Source organism: Scardinius erythrophthalmus, assembly GCF_964197995.2.
Source record: "Scardinius erythrophthalmus genome assembly, chromosome: 3".
Classification (NCBI taxonomy): Eukaryota; Metazoa; Chordata; class Actinopteri; order Cypriniformes; family Leuciscidae; genus Scardinius; species Scardinius erythrophthalmus.
The window spans coordinates 49,987,537-50,002,830 of NC_138223.1; the positions used below are offsets into that span (position 1 = coordinate 49,987,537).

The following is a 15,294-nucleotide window of genomic DNA, read 5'->3' on the forward strand; positions in this document are numbered from 1 at the left end:
ACCGTTTATATCATTTGCATATGATTATTCATCCACGTGATAACGTTTAAGTTATCACGTGGATGAATAATCATATGCAAATGATATGTAGATGAGGATCTGCATAGTAAAACTAGGCGTTGTAAGCTCCATATATGGTTATTTCGGGTGGAGACGCATGTACGCACAATCTTCCGCTGACTGGGATTTATAAAGTGAATTCTGCGCAGGTTCTGGCGTACGCACGGTTTTATAAGTCTGAATTTTTTTTGCGTACGCCATTTTTGGCTTTCGGGCGCACGTACACTGTTAGTAAGGTTCCTACGCACAGTTTTATAAATGAGGCCCCTGATCTGTAGCCTACATACATTAGAAAACATTCAGAAAATAAGCCAATAGAAACACAGTGTGTAACATTACCAGGTGAGATGGCCACTTGTGTGACAGTTGTAGGGCTGGTGTTAATGCTGCCAGTGTCTGAAAGTTTGGATGAATAGTGATTAATGAACAGAGACACAAATATCATGAGTGTGTAGAAAGAGCTCATGTGAATATAATTACCTGCACAGTATGCAAAATCACAGGTAGGTGGACTAACCAGCTCATAGACATAATAATTGTCTAGACAGGCTTTGACTTTAATGGGTAAAGACGCGTAAGCGCAGCAGTAATTGTCCCAGTGACCGCAGACATCTCGAGTGACGACTCCATCTGTTACCGTTGGGTGTCCACCACGTATCCACAGTGCGATATCAGTGCCACAGCTGTACTCAGCAACACACGTGTCTGGGATATGAGCGCTCATGTTGTTAATGAAGAGACGATACCAGCCGCTCCAGGAGACAGACGTGTCACAGTTGGAGTTATTGTAATGTAAGATATCTGTATTACTGATGGATCTCCATGTATCGTCCAGCACAGTGTAGTTGTAGCAGGGGTCTGCAGAGAGATTAACTTATGAAAATATATTAAGAAATTAACAAGTTTCTGAAAAACATGTTTTATTACAAAATGCAACCAAAAGTGCAGCTTTAGACATTACTTTTCTTCTTCTTCTTCTTCTTTTGCTAATTCAGAGTGATTCATTTCGAACCACTATTTTTTAAATGCATTTATACACTCTTAAAAGAGATGTGTTAAAAAACAACACACAATGATGGTATTTTGATGGTATTTTGACACATGTTGTGTATATGTTTAACACACAATGTGTGTTAAAATGTAACTCTGGATATAATAGCACTGCACAGTAAAAACCCCAATGTTAAATCAACACTGCTCAGAGCACATATGGTCCCACTCTACAGAGTGTTAAAATTAACACTGAAGCAGTGTTGAAGTTAATGAGTTAATTAGTTAACACTGAAGCAGTGTTGAAGTTAATGAGATAATTAAGTGATTAATTAAGTGATGATTGGCCATTAGTGGTGACACCTGATGTTAATAAGCAGACTCACTGAAGGAAAGAGAAACAAGAACAGAAAAAAGAGAAACACAAGAACTACTGACTTTGAACCATTATTGCACTTATTATTTTACCAGTTTGACTTTATTTCTGTCATACATCTACACACGGTCTTATTTAGATTTAACAGAAGTTTAGATGGTAATGTTTTATGGAATGTTTCGTTTCATGTCACCATTATGGTGGTCAGTGGTTGCTTTAGTTGGGCACTTGACCCTTTCCTTTTTAACATTAGTATTTTTCTGGCTGCTCCAACTCTGTGTTTATAAAGCATGTGTTGTGGCAAAAGAAGCTGTGGCTTTGGCTGTGTTTCCTGAAAGCATTGCAAGCCTAATTTGATCGTACAGACCATTTGTTGCAGTTGGTCTGCAATCAAGTTAGGCTTAAGATGCTTTTGGAAATGCAGCCCTGGTTATGATTTGATGATGAATTTACTAGTGACCTGATTCTATGATGGCACACATTATTATAAATTTATTATCCACATGTTTTATACATTTATTCACTACAGTAGCTACTTCCAATAATGTTTTAAAGATCTGAAAGTTTCAAAATCACACACAGACATCAATAATCTACATATGAATCTCAACAATGGTGACAATAAAACAAATGCTTAATGTTGCAATGCATGATGGGAGCCACCAATCAGAACGCATCAATGGCTGACATCATGCATTGCAGTATGAATAAATTATGCAGCTGAATTGTCCTGTAATTTTCATTGTTTTTTCTGTTTGCTTTTATTTTGCTATTGTTTTGTTCTGGCTTTAGTAGCTTGTTTTGTGATGTTCAGAGTTGATCTGTTCATCACTAGTTTGTTTATTGTCACCATTGTTGAGATTCATATGCTGATACTCTATGTCTGTGTGTTTTAACACAAAAACCTTCTGGCACAAAATAAGTTCAAAATTTTTCATATTGCTGTTGGATCTCAAACTGTAGAATCTCAGAGCTACAATCACCAATACTAAAACGAGACATCAAGCATATAGTCAAAGATTTAGACTCTGAATGACATCAGTGAATCAGGACACTACATGATAATGTCATTATCAAAACATATTGTGAGCAGGTCATGTTTTCTCTTGCAGTAACAAATGTGCTTTATAAACACAATGATGGAACAGTCAGAGAAAAACTAATATTAACAAAATGTAAAGTGTCAAGAGCCCAACTAAAGAAAACACTGACCACCAAAATGGTAACTTGAAAAGAAAACTTCCATAAAACATTACCGTCTAAACTTCTGTTGAATCTCAAGAACTTTTGTCGATGTATGACAGAAATAAAGTCAAACTGGTAATAATAAATGCAACCATGTGTAATGACTCGAAGTCAGTTGTAGTTCTTGTGTTTCTCTTTTTTCTGTTATTGTTTTTTCTCTTTCCGTCAATGATTCTGCTTATTAACATCAGGTGTCACCACTAATGGCCAATCACTTAATTAATCACTTAATTATCTCATTAACTTCAACACTGCTTCAGTGTTAACTTAATTATATCATTAACTTCAACACTGCTTCAGTGTTAATTTTAACACTCTGTAGAGTGGGACCATATGTGCTCTGAGCAGTGTTGATTTAACACTGGGGTTTTTACTGTGTGGGTGGAGGAGAGTTTGTGTTTATGAAAAAAATTATAGGTATATTTTATATGGTATCCCATAAAATGCTCTAAAATAAATAAATAAAAATACATTCAAATAAATAAATTAAATCTTAATTCAGGAAAACTTAAAGATTAATGGGTGTTTTTTTGGCAGCCAATCACATTATGCCTCTTTTCCAATGTCTTTTTCAAATGCTGCTTTCACTTGTTATTAAAAAACAGATTAACTTTATTTCTGTCAGACTCTACAGAAGCTCTTATTGAGAGTTAACAGGTTTTGGTGTTGACGATTCAATGAATGTTTCATTTAAAGTCACCAGAATCGTGATTAGTGTCAGCTTTATTTGGGCTCTTGACCCTTGACTCTTCAACGTTAGTTTTTTCTAATTGCAGTAAATGTGTATTTATTTTCACGCATTTGAAACAGCAGAAATAATCATGAGAAAAATATGCTCAGATGATATTATTATCATCATGGACATGTAGGGATGATAAGCTCAGCAAAAGTTCAATGTTTGAAAAAGCTTCATGCCGCAATGCATGCTGGGTGCCACCATAGTACAAATCTCATCTATGAATCCCAGCATGCATTGCGGCATGAAGCTTTTCATTTGTCACCATTGTTGAGATTCATACGCTGATTCTTGAGGCCTGTCAGTCTAAATTTAGCTGCAGCTTAAAATTTTTAGAAAACATTTTTTATTATGATGGATAGAATGATGCAGTGTCACAAGATTGTTATAACCAATAGCACATAAATAAATTAAATGCACACCATCCATACACTCATAAACTTGATCAGATCAGCACTTCCTGATTATGACATCATCAAGAAACATCTTATCATATTTTCTCTTAACATAACAAATATATTTTATTAAAATACAGTTAAAGGAGCCAGAGAAAAACTAAAAGCAGAGTAAAGGGTCAAGAGCTCAAATAAAGGAGCCATTAATCACGATTCTGGTGACTTCAATAAAACATTCAATGAAACATCAACATCTAAAACTCAGTTAATTCTCAATAAGAGCTTGTCTATGTAGATTCATGATGTCTAAACCATCCAAATGTTCAAACAAACTCTTTATTAAACGTCACTGGACTCCATAAAAACAAGTTAACAATACGTTGTAACAACATTGGCTATCGAATCATTCGTCGTTGGTTTGAATTAACAAATTTAAATACTCTGTGTTGCTAAAAACATTTCTTCCTGAATACAAAAGCTGGTGCACTTTGAACTCGTGAGTGCAAATCATGCTTCGGCTCCAGCTAGTCGGCGACAAATGGACTTTTACGACACTAATTGCACCTCAGAGACATTCCAAACCCCCTTCCCCTCTCTGGACCACAGAGAGATAACGAAACTTCCTCCTGCTATAGGATAACACTTTACAACACCCCCTGGGAGACTGAGGAGTCATCCCACACACATACATGCATACACACACACACACACACACACACACACCTTTGTATTAGAACTTAGAAATATCATTTTCATATAAGTACAATGCCATTATGCATGTGTGATTAGTTTTGCTTTATAATAGAGGTGTAGTTTTCTAATGTGTAATCTGGAATCAGCATTCAAGATTGTCTGGCAATTGCCTTCCCCCCACTTGGTTTTTATTGCCCTAACGGAATGTCAAGCAAACTGAGATTCCAGGAGAGGAGTAGGAATAAAGTGTTAATCCTACATTTATGTATAACCACTTAAGAAATGTATAAACAAGGATTTGATTTTCCCATATCAAATTTGTGTATCTGCAATGTTATCGTGTATTAATCAAAACTTTAAAATGTTTGTAAGATGCATACAAGTATGTAACTTTGTGTATTCCCATAATCTTTCATATGACATGTTTTATATCATTTTAAATCTTGAGACTTAACGGAGTTGAATCTCGATAATAGATTGCAATTATATGATTATTACTATATAAATCATCTTACTAGAGTATTAAGACAACACCATAACTCCCTCGAGTGGGTGTCGCCCCCCAGAGACAAAGGACCTTTTCCCGCTTCAGATCTTTGGACGTTCATTGGTTGTTCGTGCGAACAGAGGCGTCAACCCATATTTTCCATAAAAGACCAACTCAGGAAATCTCAGAGAGCACTTTTACGAACCTTCTTCGCCAGCGAGACCCATATGGCTCCCGTTTAGGGAGCATTCATTCACCGTTTTCGTGAATGAATTTCTCTTTTATTTTCTTGTCTTTTCTTTATTTTCGTCTTTGTTTAGACTCTACCATTCGTTCAGTGAAGCTTCAACTTTAAAGAGACTTGAATCTTCCGCGGCGCGCGCTCCTCTTCTTTAAAGACGTGCACGAGCACTAAAAGAATTCCTGGCTCCAGGGCTCCTATAGGAGTCATCAACTCCGTTTTATTTTCTTTACTAAGTTTTATTGTCATATTCGTTTCTCCCTCCACAAAGGGAGTTTAACTCTGAATCATGCTTCTGGCAACTTCACGTTCGGTGAACCTTTAAACTTCGCGCGAGTCGGGCTCGCCCCAAAGACACGATGAAACACGCCCAACCTCTTAAGGAGCTTCTTCTTCTTCAGCAAATACAAAGAGAACCATACGCTAGTATTTTGATTTGTGATTTGATGAATCTGATTTCTTGTTTGGTTACTGCCTTTGATTTTGCCATGCTGAGATCATCTCGGTGATCTCTCTCGTCCTGAACTTTAGTTTCACTTTCTCCCTTTCATCCTCTCCCTCTCTCATCTGTTATCCGTTTAGTCTTGTATTTGTCTTTACTGTTTATATTGTTATATGCATACTCATGTAAATTGTAGAACTTGTATTCCTTAGTTCGATGTAGTATTAGTCCAATTATTAAAAACCCATTATATCCTAGATTGTCTCTGTATAAGTGTTCATTTTACAAGTCAATGAAACGAGATCAAGCTACGCTTTACAAATGCGATACTGTTAAGTAACCTACATTTTATAAGAACAAGAAAGTAATTTTCATGGCTAGAAAATATTCTTCGAATTATAAGAAAGAGAGAATTTTGTTGAGAAGTTGATGGAATTAATTTTACGACCAGTTTGCGGGACAAACAACTGTTTAATTGATACATTAATTTCCCTTAAAATTATTCTGATTAATTGATCTGAAAGAGGGACCTTTTGGTATATTAATGATTGAATTATAATTCATTGTAATTGAACATTGATGTATACGAATGGGTCTAAATTTCAGCTTCAATAATTTATTAATATTGTAAGAATATAGATGAATCAACCCGATTCATAATTTTGATTCCCTATAATCATTTGAGCTAAGTCATATTCCTTACAACGTTTCAGTGTTCGTCCAAACACTCAGTTGTAAAAACACAGGCAAATACACACCGACTACAGTCACATGTGACGCATATCTGACACAAGTTGTGTAACTTTAACACATTAGTGTGTAAAAGGTTTCAACACACTCCCTGTGTTAAGAACAATAACACACTGGTTGAGTTAAAAGTAACACAAAATGTGTTGTCCTTAACTTGACACACAGGTTGTGTTGTTTTTAACACATCGGTTTTAACCCTCTGAGGTCGGCAATCACGCCAGCGTGATTTGCTCGTTTTTTTTTTTTTATCAGTTCAAACGAGAGTCCAAATACTCTGTTGACTTTGATCTTACAAACCAGTTTCATACATCAGTCTCTCCTGTTAAGTGTGTATTATTTTTGTGTATACTCACAATAAAAACAAAGTGTTGTGCTTTTTGCCAAATAAAGAAAAATAAACATGATGGGAGTTCTGCTTTCTCTCTGTCAATGAAGTCAATCCTGAAACGCGTCCGAAAATGAACCATAACTCAGCGAATACTCAGTCAAACAGGCATACAGACACACAGGCATGAAGCTTGAATTCTCTTCTTCAAAATTAGGTAATTTTTATAAAAAACAAATATTCTCAGTTTATGTAATCCGTACGAAAAGAGCGAGATGTCAGTCGTTCTCATCTCATCTAATTATTTTTAATGTGACCCCACCCACGGAGAGCGCGCGCTATTCAAACGCAAATGACTGAGGTAATCCACGCAAACCTGTGACGCCCCCATATCAGCTCGAGAAAACACAAGTTTATTCAGATCATTACTTGTTTACACCGTCTCGCAGCGCTGTGATGAATAATAATAATGGAAAATGTACCTCAGAAGTGCGGGTATTTCGAGGAGCAAGGATCCGACTGAGCTGAGGAATACTGCAGTAAGTTTATTTCCTTCTCAAGTGAATCGTGTTTCTGTTTGTGATGAATGAACGGCAGAGATGCGCGCTGTTTAAATTTGAATCGCGTTTCTGACTGTGTGTGAATGAATGATGATGTTTTAGCAAACTGTATTGCTGTACTGAGATGAGTAAAAATCGACTGAAATATGTTTAAATAAAATGTAGGCTATTAGTATTGCAACGTATTAAACTGCAAATTAACATTTATATGCCCTAATATTTCATATAAACAACGTTACAGTCAGGCGAAATATGAAAGACAACATTTTGTTGACTAGATTTGGGTACAGTTTTTACTGTAGAATATACTGCCACATCAAATAAGCTTTTGTTTAGCAATTTCTGCTCATATGATATATATATATATATATATATATATATATATATATATATATATATATATATATATATATATATATATATATATATATACAGTGCTATGCATAAGTTTAGACACCCATGCTAAAGTTGACTAAAAAGAGGAATAAAAAATCATCTTTTGGAAACTGAACTTAATGCCTTAATTAAAAAAATTAGGAAAAATCCAACCTTTAAGGACACCAATTTTCTTTGTGAATGAATAATGTATCGTAAATAAATAGATGTTCTTCCTTAAAATACAGGGTGCATAAGTTTGGACACCCCTATGTTAAATTCCCATAGAGGCAGGCAGATTTTTATTTTTAAAGGGTAACTAAACCCTAAACCAACTTTTTTTATTTAATGATCTGTAAGAATGAGGCTTTATTAGTGCTGTTCATTGATTCAAGTAACTTTTTTGACATTTGGGTATAAAGTGTTTTAATTTTACAATATATGGTGTAAAAACGTCTGAGTGCTGCCCTCTTAAGGTTGAACGGTGGCTACTGCAGTTGAATTTTCCTATTGGATGTTGCGGTGGCAAGTGACGTAAAAGGTGGCAGGTGACGTCAGCAGGTTCCAGCTCTACCACGCCCCTGGTACGAGCTCACCACGCCCTTGGTATGAGCTAGCGTAGATTTATCTGTGTACAGTGGTCAGGAGGGTACGTACTAGGTTGCTGGTTGCAACAGCACTGCTGGACTGCATAACTTTCCAGCAGACTTGGAAAATAGGCGCCAGTGTTTGCATGCACTTGGCCTGGAAGACCGTGAGTGTTAAACCTGCATTTTCGCGGGATTGCTTCTCCAACGCAATAGAGTTGGAAATGGGCTTCTCCACACAGCTCGCGCTGAAAAGCGAAGCAGTGACAAACGCTGCTCCTCCTGCATGGACTCCACCACCGCAGCGGCGTCTTGATGTGAGTGATCATATATATTTTAATCACAATTTATGGTTAGGCTAAAGTTAATCCTCTGGGGTCGACAAACGTGTCGGCGCATTTTCCTGGATTTTTTCACATAGCGGCAAAATATGAATATGCCTATATAGAGAGCGCGCGCTATTGACATCAACTTGATAAAAACAGAGAATGACGGGCTCTGATAAAACTCATCAGATGCATGTACTTTACGTTGTCTTGCGACCCTGTGAGCAAACTCCATTTTAGAGTCTGACAGCAGGTCTCAGGTGCACGCCCCCCCCCGCTCACGGTTCGTCCCCTCTATCTCCGCTGGGGTCTGCCCACTTTTCTAGCATTTTTCAAATATTGACAGTGGGTGGAGTCAGGCTCTGACCAGGGGTTTAGTTACCCTTTAAGTATTTTTTTTTATTTTTTATTTTAGGATACTATGCATCCTGATAAAGTTCCCTTGGCCTTTGGAATTAAAATAGCCCCACATCATCACATAGCCTTCACCATACCTAGAGATTGGCATGGGGTACTTTCCATAAGATCATCTCTCAATGCAAATCAAACTAGCTATTAGGCTAACTGAAATAAAACCATGCCAATCTCTAGGTATGGTGAAGGGTATGTGATGATGTGGGGCTATTTTAATTCCAAAGGCCAAGGGATCTTTATCAGGATGCATAGTATCCTAAATTTTTTTTTTTTTTAAATACTTAAAAATAAAAATCTGCCTGCCTCTATGGGAATTTAACATAGGGGTGTCCAAACTTATGCACCCTGTATTTTAAGGAAGAACATTTATTTATTTATGATACATTATTCATTCACAAAGAACATTGGTGTCCTTAAAGGTTGGATTTTTCCTAATTTTTTAAATTAAGGCATTAAGTTCAGTTTCCAAAAGATGATTTTTTATTCCTCTTTTTAGTCAACTTTAGTATGGGTGTCTAAACTTATGCATAGCACTGTATAATACTATTTTTGTCAAAAATAAAGTCATCAACTAAGATGTTAGCTGTTCCAATGTTGGCTATATTCAAACTAATGAATACATATGATACAATGTAGGCCTATAATCTTTTTTTTTTTTTTTTTTTACAAAGAAAGAGTACACTTGAAATATTGTTGAAATTGTAATTATTGTTGTAATTGTAACCTTTTTAATAAAATAGCAAAACATATTTACAAGATAGATGTAAGCAAAATCTTAAATGGTCAATATAAGTCTTCTTCTAAATATATCTTTTGTCCTTGCATTCATTCTTGTGGCTCATGTCAGTGTCACACCTGAATGAATGGCTCATTATGCAAGTAATTACGCATAATGTGTGGGACATTGTATTCTCAGGTGTAAACCACTCCTCCTTCACGCCCCCCTCGCATATTGGCTTTCCAAGCAAAACCCGTCTTACACAATTTAAATCAATGTATTGTTTTATGTGAACGACAAAGCAAGACTTTTTTCACATAATTTTGAAGCCAGAACTCGAAGCGACAACATCCATTAGTCAAAAGTCTTGTGGACACATATTTAGTATGAGTTTTGTGGTCTTATTTCAGCAACTTTCATTTTTATTTTTTTCAATAACCACGCATAAACATTATTCTCTTAAAAATACAAACATCTACATACATGTTGCTCACATATTATGGTAGCCCTGTTTGTGCTATATAGAGTGAATTTACACCTTTGCCATTATCATGTTTATAAATAACTGAAAAAAGCACAAATGTCAGGGCATGTCAAAACATCCCAAGGGCCCCAAAAACACCTTAGACCCCAGAGGGTTAAGAGTGTAGGATTATTTAAACATCAATGCGTCTTAAAGAAAAATACATTTTAGACAAATTACCAAGTTTTCAGCGGGGATCATGGGTCATAAACTAACATTAAATATCAGCTTACAGCATCTGATTATATTTTCTCTTGCTGTTCTCACCACAACAAACAGATACAGCTGCCTGAGAAAAACTAATGTTAAAAAGTCAAGAGCCTGACTAAAGCACACACTGATCGCCACAATGGTGACATCAAACCAATCATTTATTTAATGAACAATCCAGCAAACTCACTGTGAAACTTTCACCAAAAGCTAACATCCCAAGTGAAGCTAACACACTGGCAGGACGGTGTCTTGTTACAGTTTTACGATCAAAAAGAATTTGGCCGCATGTGCAAGAGAGAGACAATGGGAAGAAACAATCTTCCATGCAGACTTCGCTGCATTAATCAGAGACGAACTGAGCTAGAAATGAACGTGCATCCCATAAACTGTGTGAATGAGTGTGATGTTTTGTGTACTATTATGTATATACTTTGATATATATTTGATTATACAACCAAAACGGGACTCTCACCTAATTCTCGCTGAGAAGGAGATATAAACCCTATTACTCCTATGTATTCTATGTATAACCTCTTGAGAAATAAGTAGACATGTATCTAATTCTCCCACCGCATGATTTTCAGACTTTGTTGCATACTATGGTTTACCAAAATCAGATGTGTGGCGTATTTGGTCTCTATAAACTCCAATCTGCGTCCCCAATTTGTCCCAAAAGACCCCTTCTCCCCCACTGGGCCCTGCAGGCCTCTGCAGGCCGAGTCAGACTGCCTTTCCTAAATCCAACCAAGAAGGAAACGGACAACTCTTGTCTTAAGGATGCCGTGCGGTCCAGCGTGGCCTCAACAGGCCCAGGGCAGGAGGCTTCGAAGCATCCAGGACATGTGCACACTCCAGCATCAAGGACAACCTCAGGAGTTCAGTGACTTCATTCAACACGGACGAAGTCCTTCGCAACTCTCACCATGTGCTCTTCGTGTCCTGCCGGCCCAGAGCGTGTAGGCCACAATCTGCACTCCAGCCATGAGAACAGTGACAATACAAGTTCATCCTATCTCCTTCATCCAACGGAGAAGAAACGATTGCAACTCATACAGTGACATTTGACACTCAAGGACCCAGCGACGAATCTAGTATTCAACCACTTCAAGAATTGACCATGCAAGGTATAAATTTAATGAGGTGCTCTGAAATAAGCTGATGGTTATTTTCATACTAAAATAGATCTTGCTCCATAGTTCTATTTCCTGTTTCCGGTTCCACATCACTCACCCCCACTCACATACATACTACCTATGCATGTATGTATGCATGTATGAATGTATGTATGTTTGTTTAGTGTTAGTTATGTTTGTGAGTTAGTTAATAAAACTTGTGCACAATTATGAATTTGATTTCTGATCCTCTGTTTGCATACAAAGTCCCTTTTACGATCATGATTTTGTTACATGCTCTAATTGCGGTACATGAGAAGGAATAATTATTTTTCAGTGACCCTGAAAGATACACTTTTCTTAGAATAAATGAATAATCGAAGAGTTCGTTGGAACTGATTAATTGATTGTAATATTAATTTGGCTTACCCCAAAGTTAATCTAATTAACTGACCCAAATATTAATAATTAATCATAATTGGTAATTATGGATTATTATTAATATTTCCCCTTTGAGCTAATTTGTTACAGTATGTTAACCCTGAAATGAGGGAAACTCTGAGTTTTCTGTTTCAGAATGGGAGGTACTGCTTACTGAGAAAGCAGAGTAAGTCAAGCCCGTTTCTGAAAGAGAGGTAACTTATACTCAGAGTCAGTTACCATGGTAACTTACTCTGTGAACCTAACCTGGTCGGGAGCAGGTTTTCTTCGGTAAACCCAGAGTTTCTATCGGTCTCCTCCCCTTTTTTAAAGAGGAAGTGCTGTTTAAACACCTCATTCATTCTTTCAGTACATTTTTATTAATACAATTAATCTTTTATTAATAAATAAAATATTGCTATTTTTAATGTTTTTTTTTTTTATAAGATGTAGTCTATATAACTCCTTAACTGGCAACTGAACATATAGTAGATTAGAGTTACATAATGTAGTTCTAAACAAATTCTACAGAATTAAATTGTGGCATTTACTGAAAATCACTGAACTGTGTTGATCTGTGCAACAGAAGTTGATGGACCGTCCTCTTGCTGTTCTTCCACACTCTGGGGGCGTGGGGAGAGATAAGAATACCCGTTTATACTTAGATTTAACCTTAGATTCTGTAGGCTACTCCACATAAAAATGTGAAATAATCAGAATGTGTAGATTGTTTGATGTGTAGACACATAATATTAACATTACCTCTGTAGGCCTCTAAAATAGCCTATATAAAAAATAACACATATGTAAACCTCTTACATTTTATGAAGGCCCTTGGATCTTCGGGAGTCACTCTGAAGTCCCTCCAGGAATTCCCTCAGCCAAAAATGCTGTTGCACTGCTAGACACTGGATGCTATTTAGTTATTTAATATGTCAAATGTAAAGTCAGGTAGCCTACACCCATGATGTGCTCAAGCCTTACTTGATTGAATTATGTTTTTATATTTAATTTTCAGCTGCTGCCATGTTCTTTTAAAACCTGCAGGATTGCCCCTACATGAAAATTAAAATTAGGTTGAATAACATACTGTTCTTTCAGTTTCACCTCAGATATTATAACAGTTGGGTAAGTTACTTGTATTACTAAGTACAAATGACATCTTCAACAGTGTAATTAGATTAATGTAATAATGACTATCTCTAGAAAGTATTGGTCTACTTATTACTAAATCAACCTCAACCACTTGAACAATACAAGGAGAGACAAGAAACTGCACTTTTAATGCTTTCAAATAAACAATATACAGTTGCATGAATTATTCTTGAATTGACCAAAGTGTGTAGAGGGAGAAGGTTACATTAAAAATATACCTTTTAAAAATGTATGTTAAATATACAGAATTGTTCTATAGTCTAATGCAATTGCATCAGATTTTACTTTAAATTACAGATGAATTAAGAGTAATCCCTTTAATTAAATTACAGTATTAATTTTCTAATACTGTAAAATTACAGTAATAATGCCCGTACTGGTGAGAAATATGAAGACCTCTTTTTTGTCTGGCGCTGTTGCCATGGTGACTCATAATATCTGTGCTCCATTGATAATGGCTTTTTATAGTTGTGGTGCAACTCTTAACTCAGAGTCAGCCAACTCAGAGTTGATTGAACTAACTAATTTCAGCTGTTCTGAAACCAAAAACTCAGAGTTTCCCATCTCAGGGTAAGTCAACTCAGAGTTCAAGTTTCAACTCAGAGTTGGTTGAACCTCCTTATTGAAACGGGCCCCAGATCTTTAGAGATGTAATGCACAATCATTATTCAATCACTTAATTATCTCATTACCTCCAACACTGATTAAGTGTTACATTAAACAGACTGTAGTGTGCACACTAAGCAGTGTTCATTTCATCTGGGCAAACCCACGTGGGGCCTACATGGAAACTGAGGACAAAACTGGCTGGGTCCCAGTTAGATAGCCCAGGTCAAACCCATTTGGGCCCCACATGGCTGTGCTGGCTGGGTTTCTGCTCACATGCTCTGATAATAATAGCGCTGTAGCACTACTCTATTTTGATAAGCGTTTAACAAATCTGTTAAATCTGATTCTGTTCAGAACTGAATGAAGAATAAGATATTCATATTTAATATTTTCATATAGGCCTATTTCCTGTCCAATTTTTGTGTGTTACTTTATTTCATTTGCTATATCTACAGGTTCACAGGTTATATCTACAGACAGTTATACTTCAATAAATCCTTGTTTTTTTAGGTTGGTTGAAATCAGTTTAATCAGTAATCTTAAATCATGTATTTCATTTCCACATTTCAACCAGTTATTGTAGATGTTTCCACATGAAGTACATTTTCTAAGTTGAAATGACAAAACTTTTTTTTCAGTGTACATTACCTATTGCAGTCGTCGCCGATGAGACAGATGACAAGGCCAAGTACAGTCTTAAGACATCTAAAAAATAATTATAAATACAAATGAATCAACATGTTTAGGACACAATAAAATAGAAATAAACATATATAAATATAAGCTTGTACTTAAAATAATAGTTCACCCAAAAATGAAAGTTCTGTCATCATGACTTTTTCTTTCACAGAATATTGTATTGTCTATCTTAGAAATTATTATTATTCACACACATCTTTTCCACTTAATGAAACTCTCAAGCCTTTTCTGTTCAAACTACCAAAAAGCACCATTGCAGCTCTACAGTATCTATATGAAGTATGATGTGTGTGTTGATATAAAAAGCTAAGATTGCAAAACTAAAATAAACACTGATTCAATAAAAACCAAACATTTTCAATAAATCATTAACATCTACAGAAAAAAAAGTCAGTCTGGTTTGAAATAGAGATTTCATTTTTTTCCAGTTGATTTCACATTAAGCTGTGGTTGAAGTCAGTTGTAGTTCTTTTGTTTCTCTTTTCTTCAGTGATTCTGCTTGTTATCATCAGGTGTCTTCAATAATCAAACAATCATCACTCAATTAATCATTTAGTTATCTCATTAACTCTAACACTGCTTCTGTGTTTCTTTGAACACTCTGCTGGAGTTTCTCTTATGAACACTGAGCGATGGTAATTCAACACCGGGGAATTTACTGTGTGAAGTGACGTGAAGGATAAACCAGATCTGATTCACTGGTCATTACATCAGCATACAGACAAAAAATAAAAAAAATAAACACTGTTTAGACTTACACAGAATAACAGAGATGAGAGGATGAGTTTTTATAAAACCTGAAATATGAAGAAAAAGTCAATAAAAAATACTGAAAGTCTGAGT

General features: G+C 36.0%; 1 protein-coding gene across 1 annotated transcript in view; it reads right to left on the reverse strand.

Annotated features, from left to right (window-relative positions):
- Positions 1-15,294, reverse strand: part of LOC308687940 (hemicentin-1-like) — a 127,695-nt gene that overhangs the window by 86,877 nt on the left and 25,524 nt on the right. Inside the window, exons 5-8 of the mRNA XM_081360759.1 lie at positions 15,210-15,248; positions 14,401-14,457; positions 541-918; positions 400-456 (exon numbers count right to left, since the gene is read on the reverse strand). Of these exons, the coding sequence (XP_081216885.1) occupies positions 400-456; positions 541-918; positions 14,401-14,457; positions 15,210-15,248 (531 nt within the window). The remainder of the gene's footprint in view (positions 1-399; positions 457-540; positions 919-14,400; positions 14,458-15,209; positions 15,249-15,294) is intronic.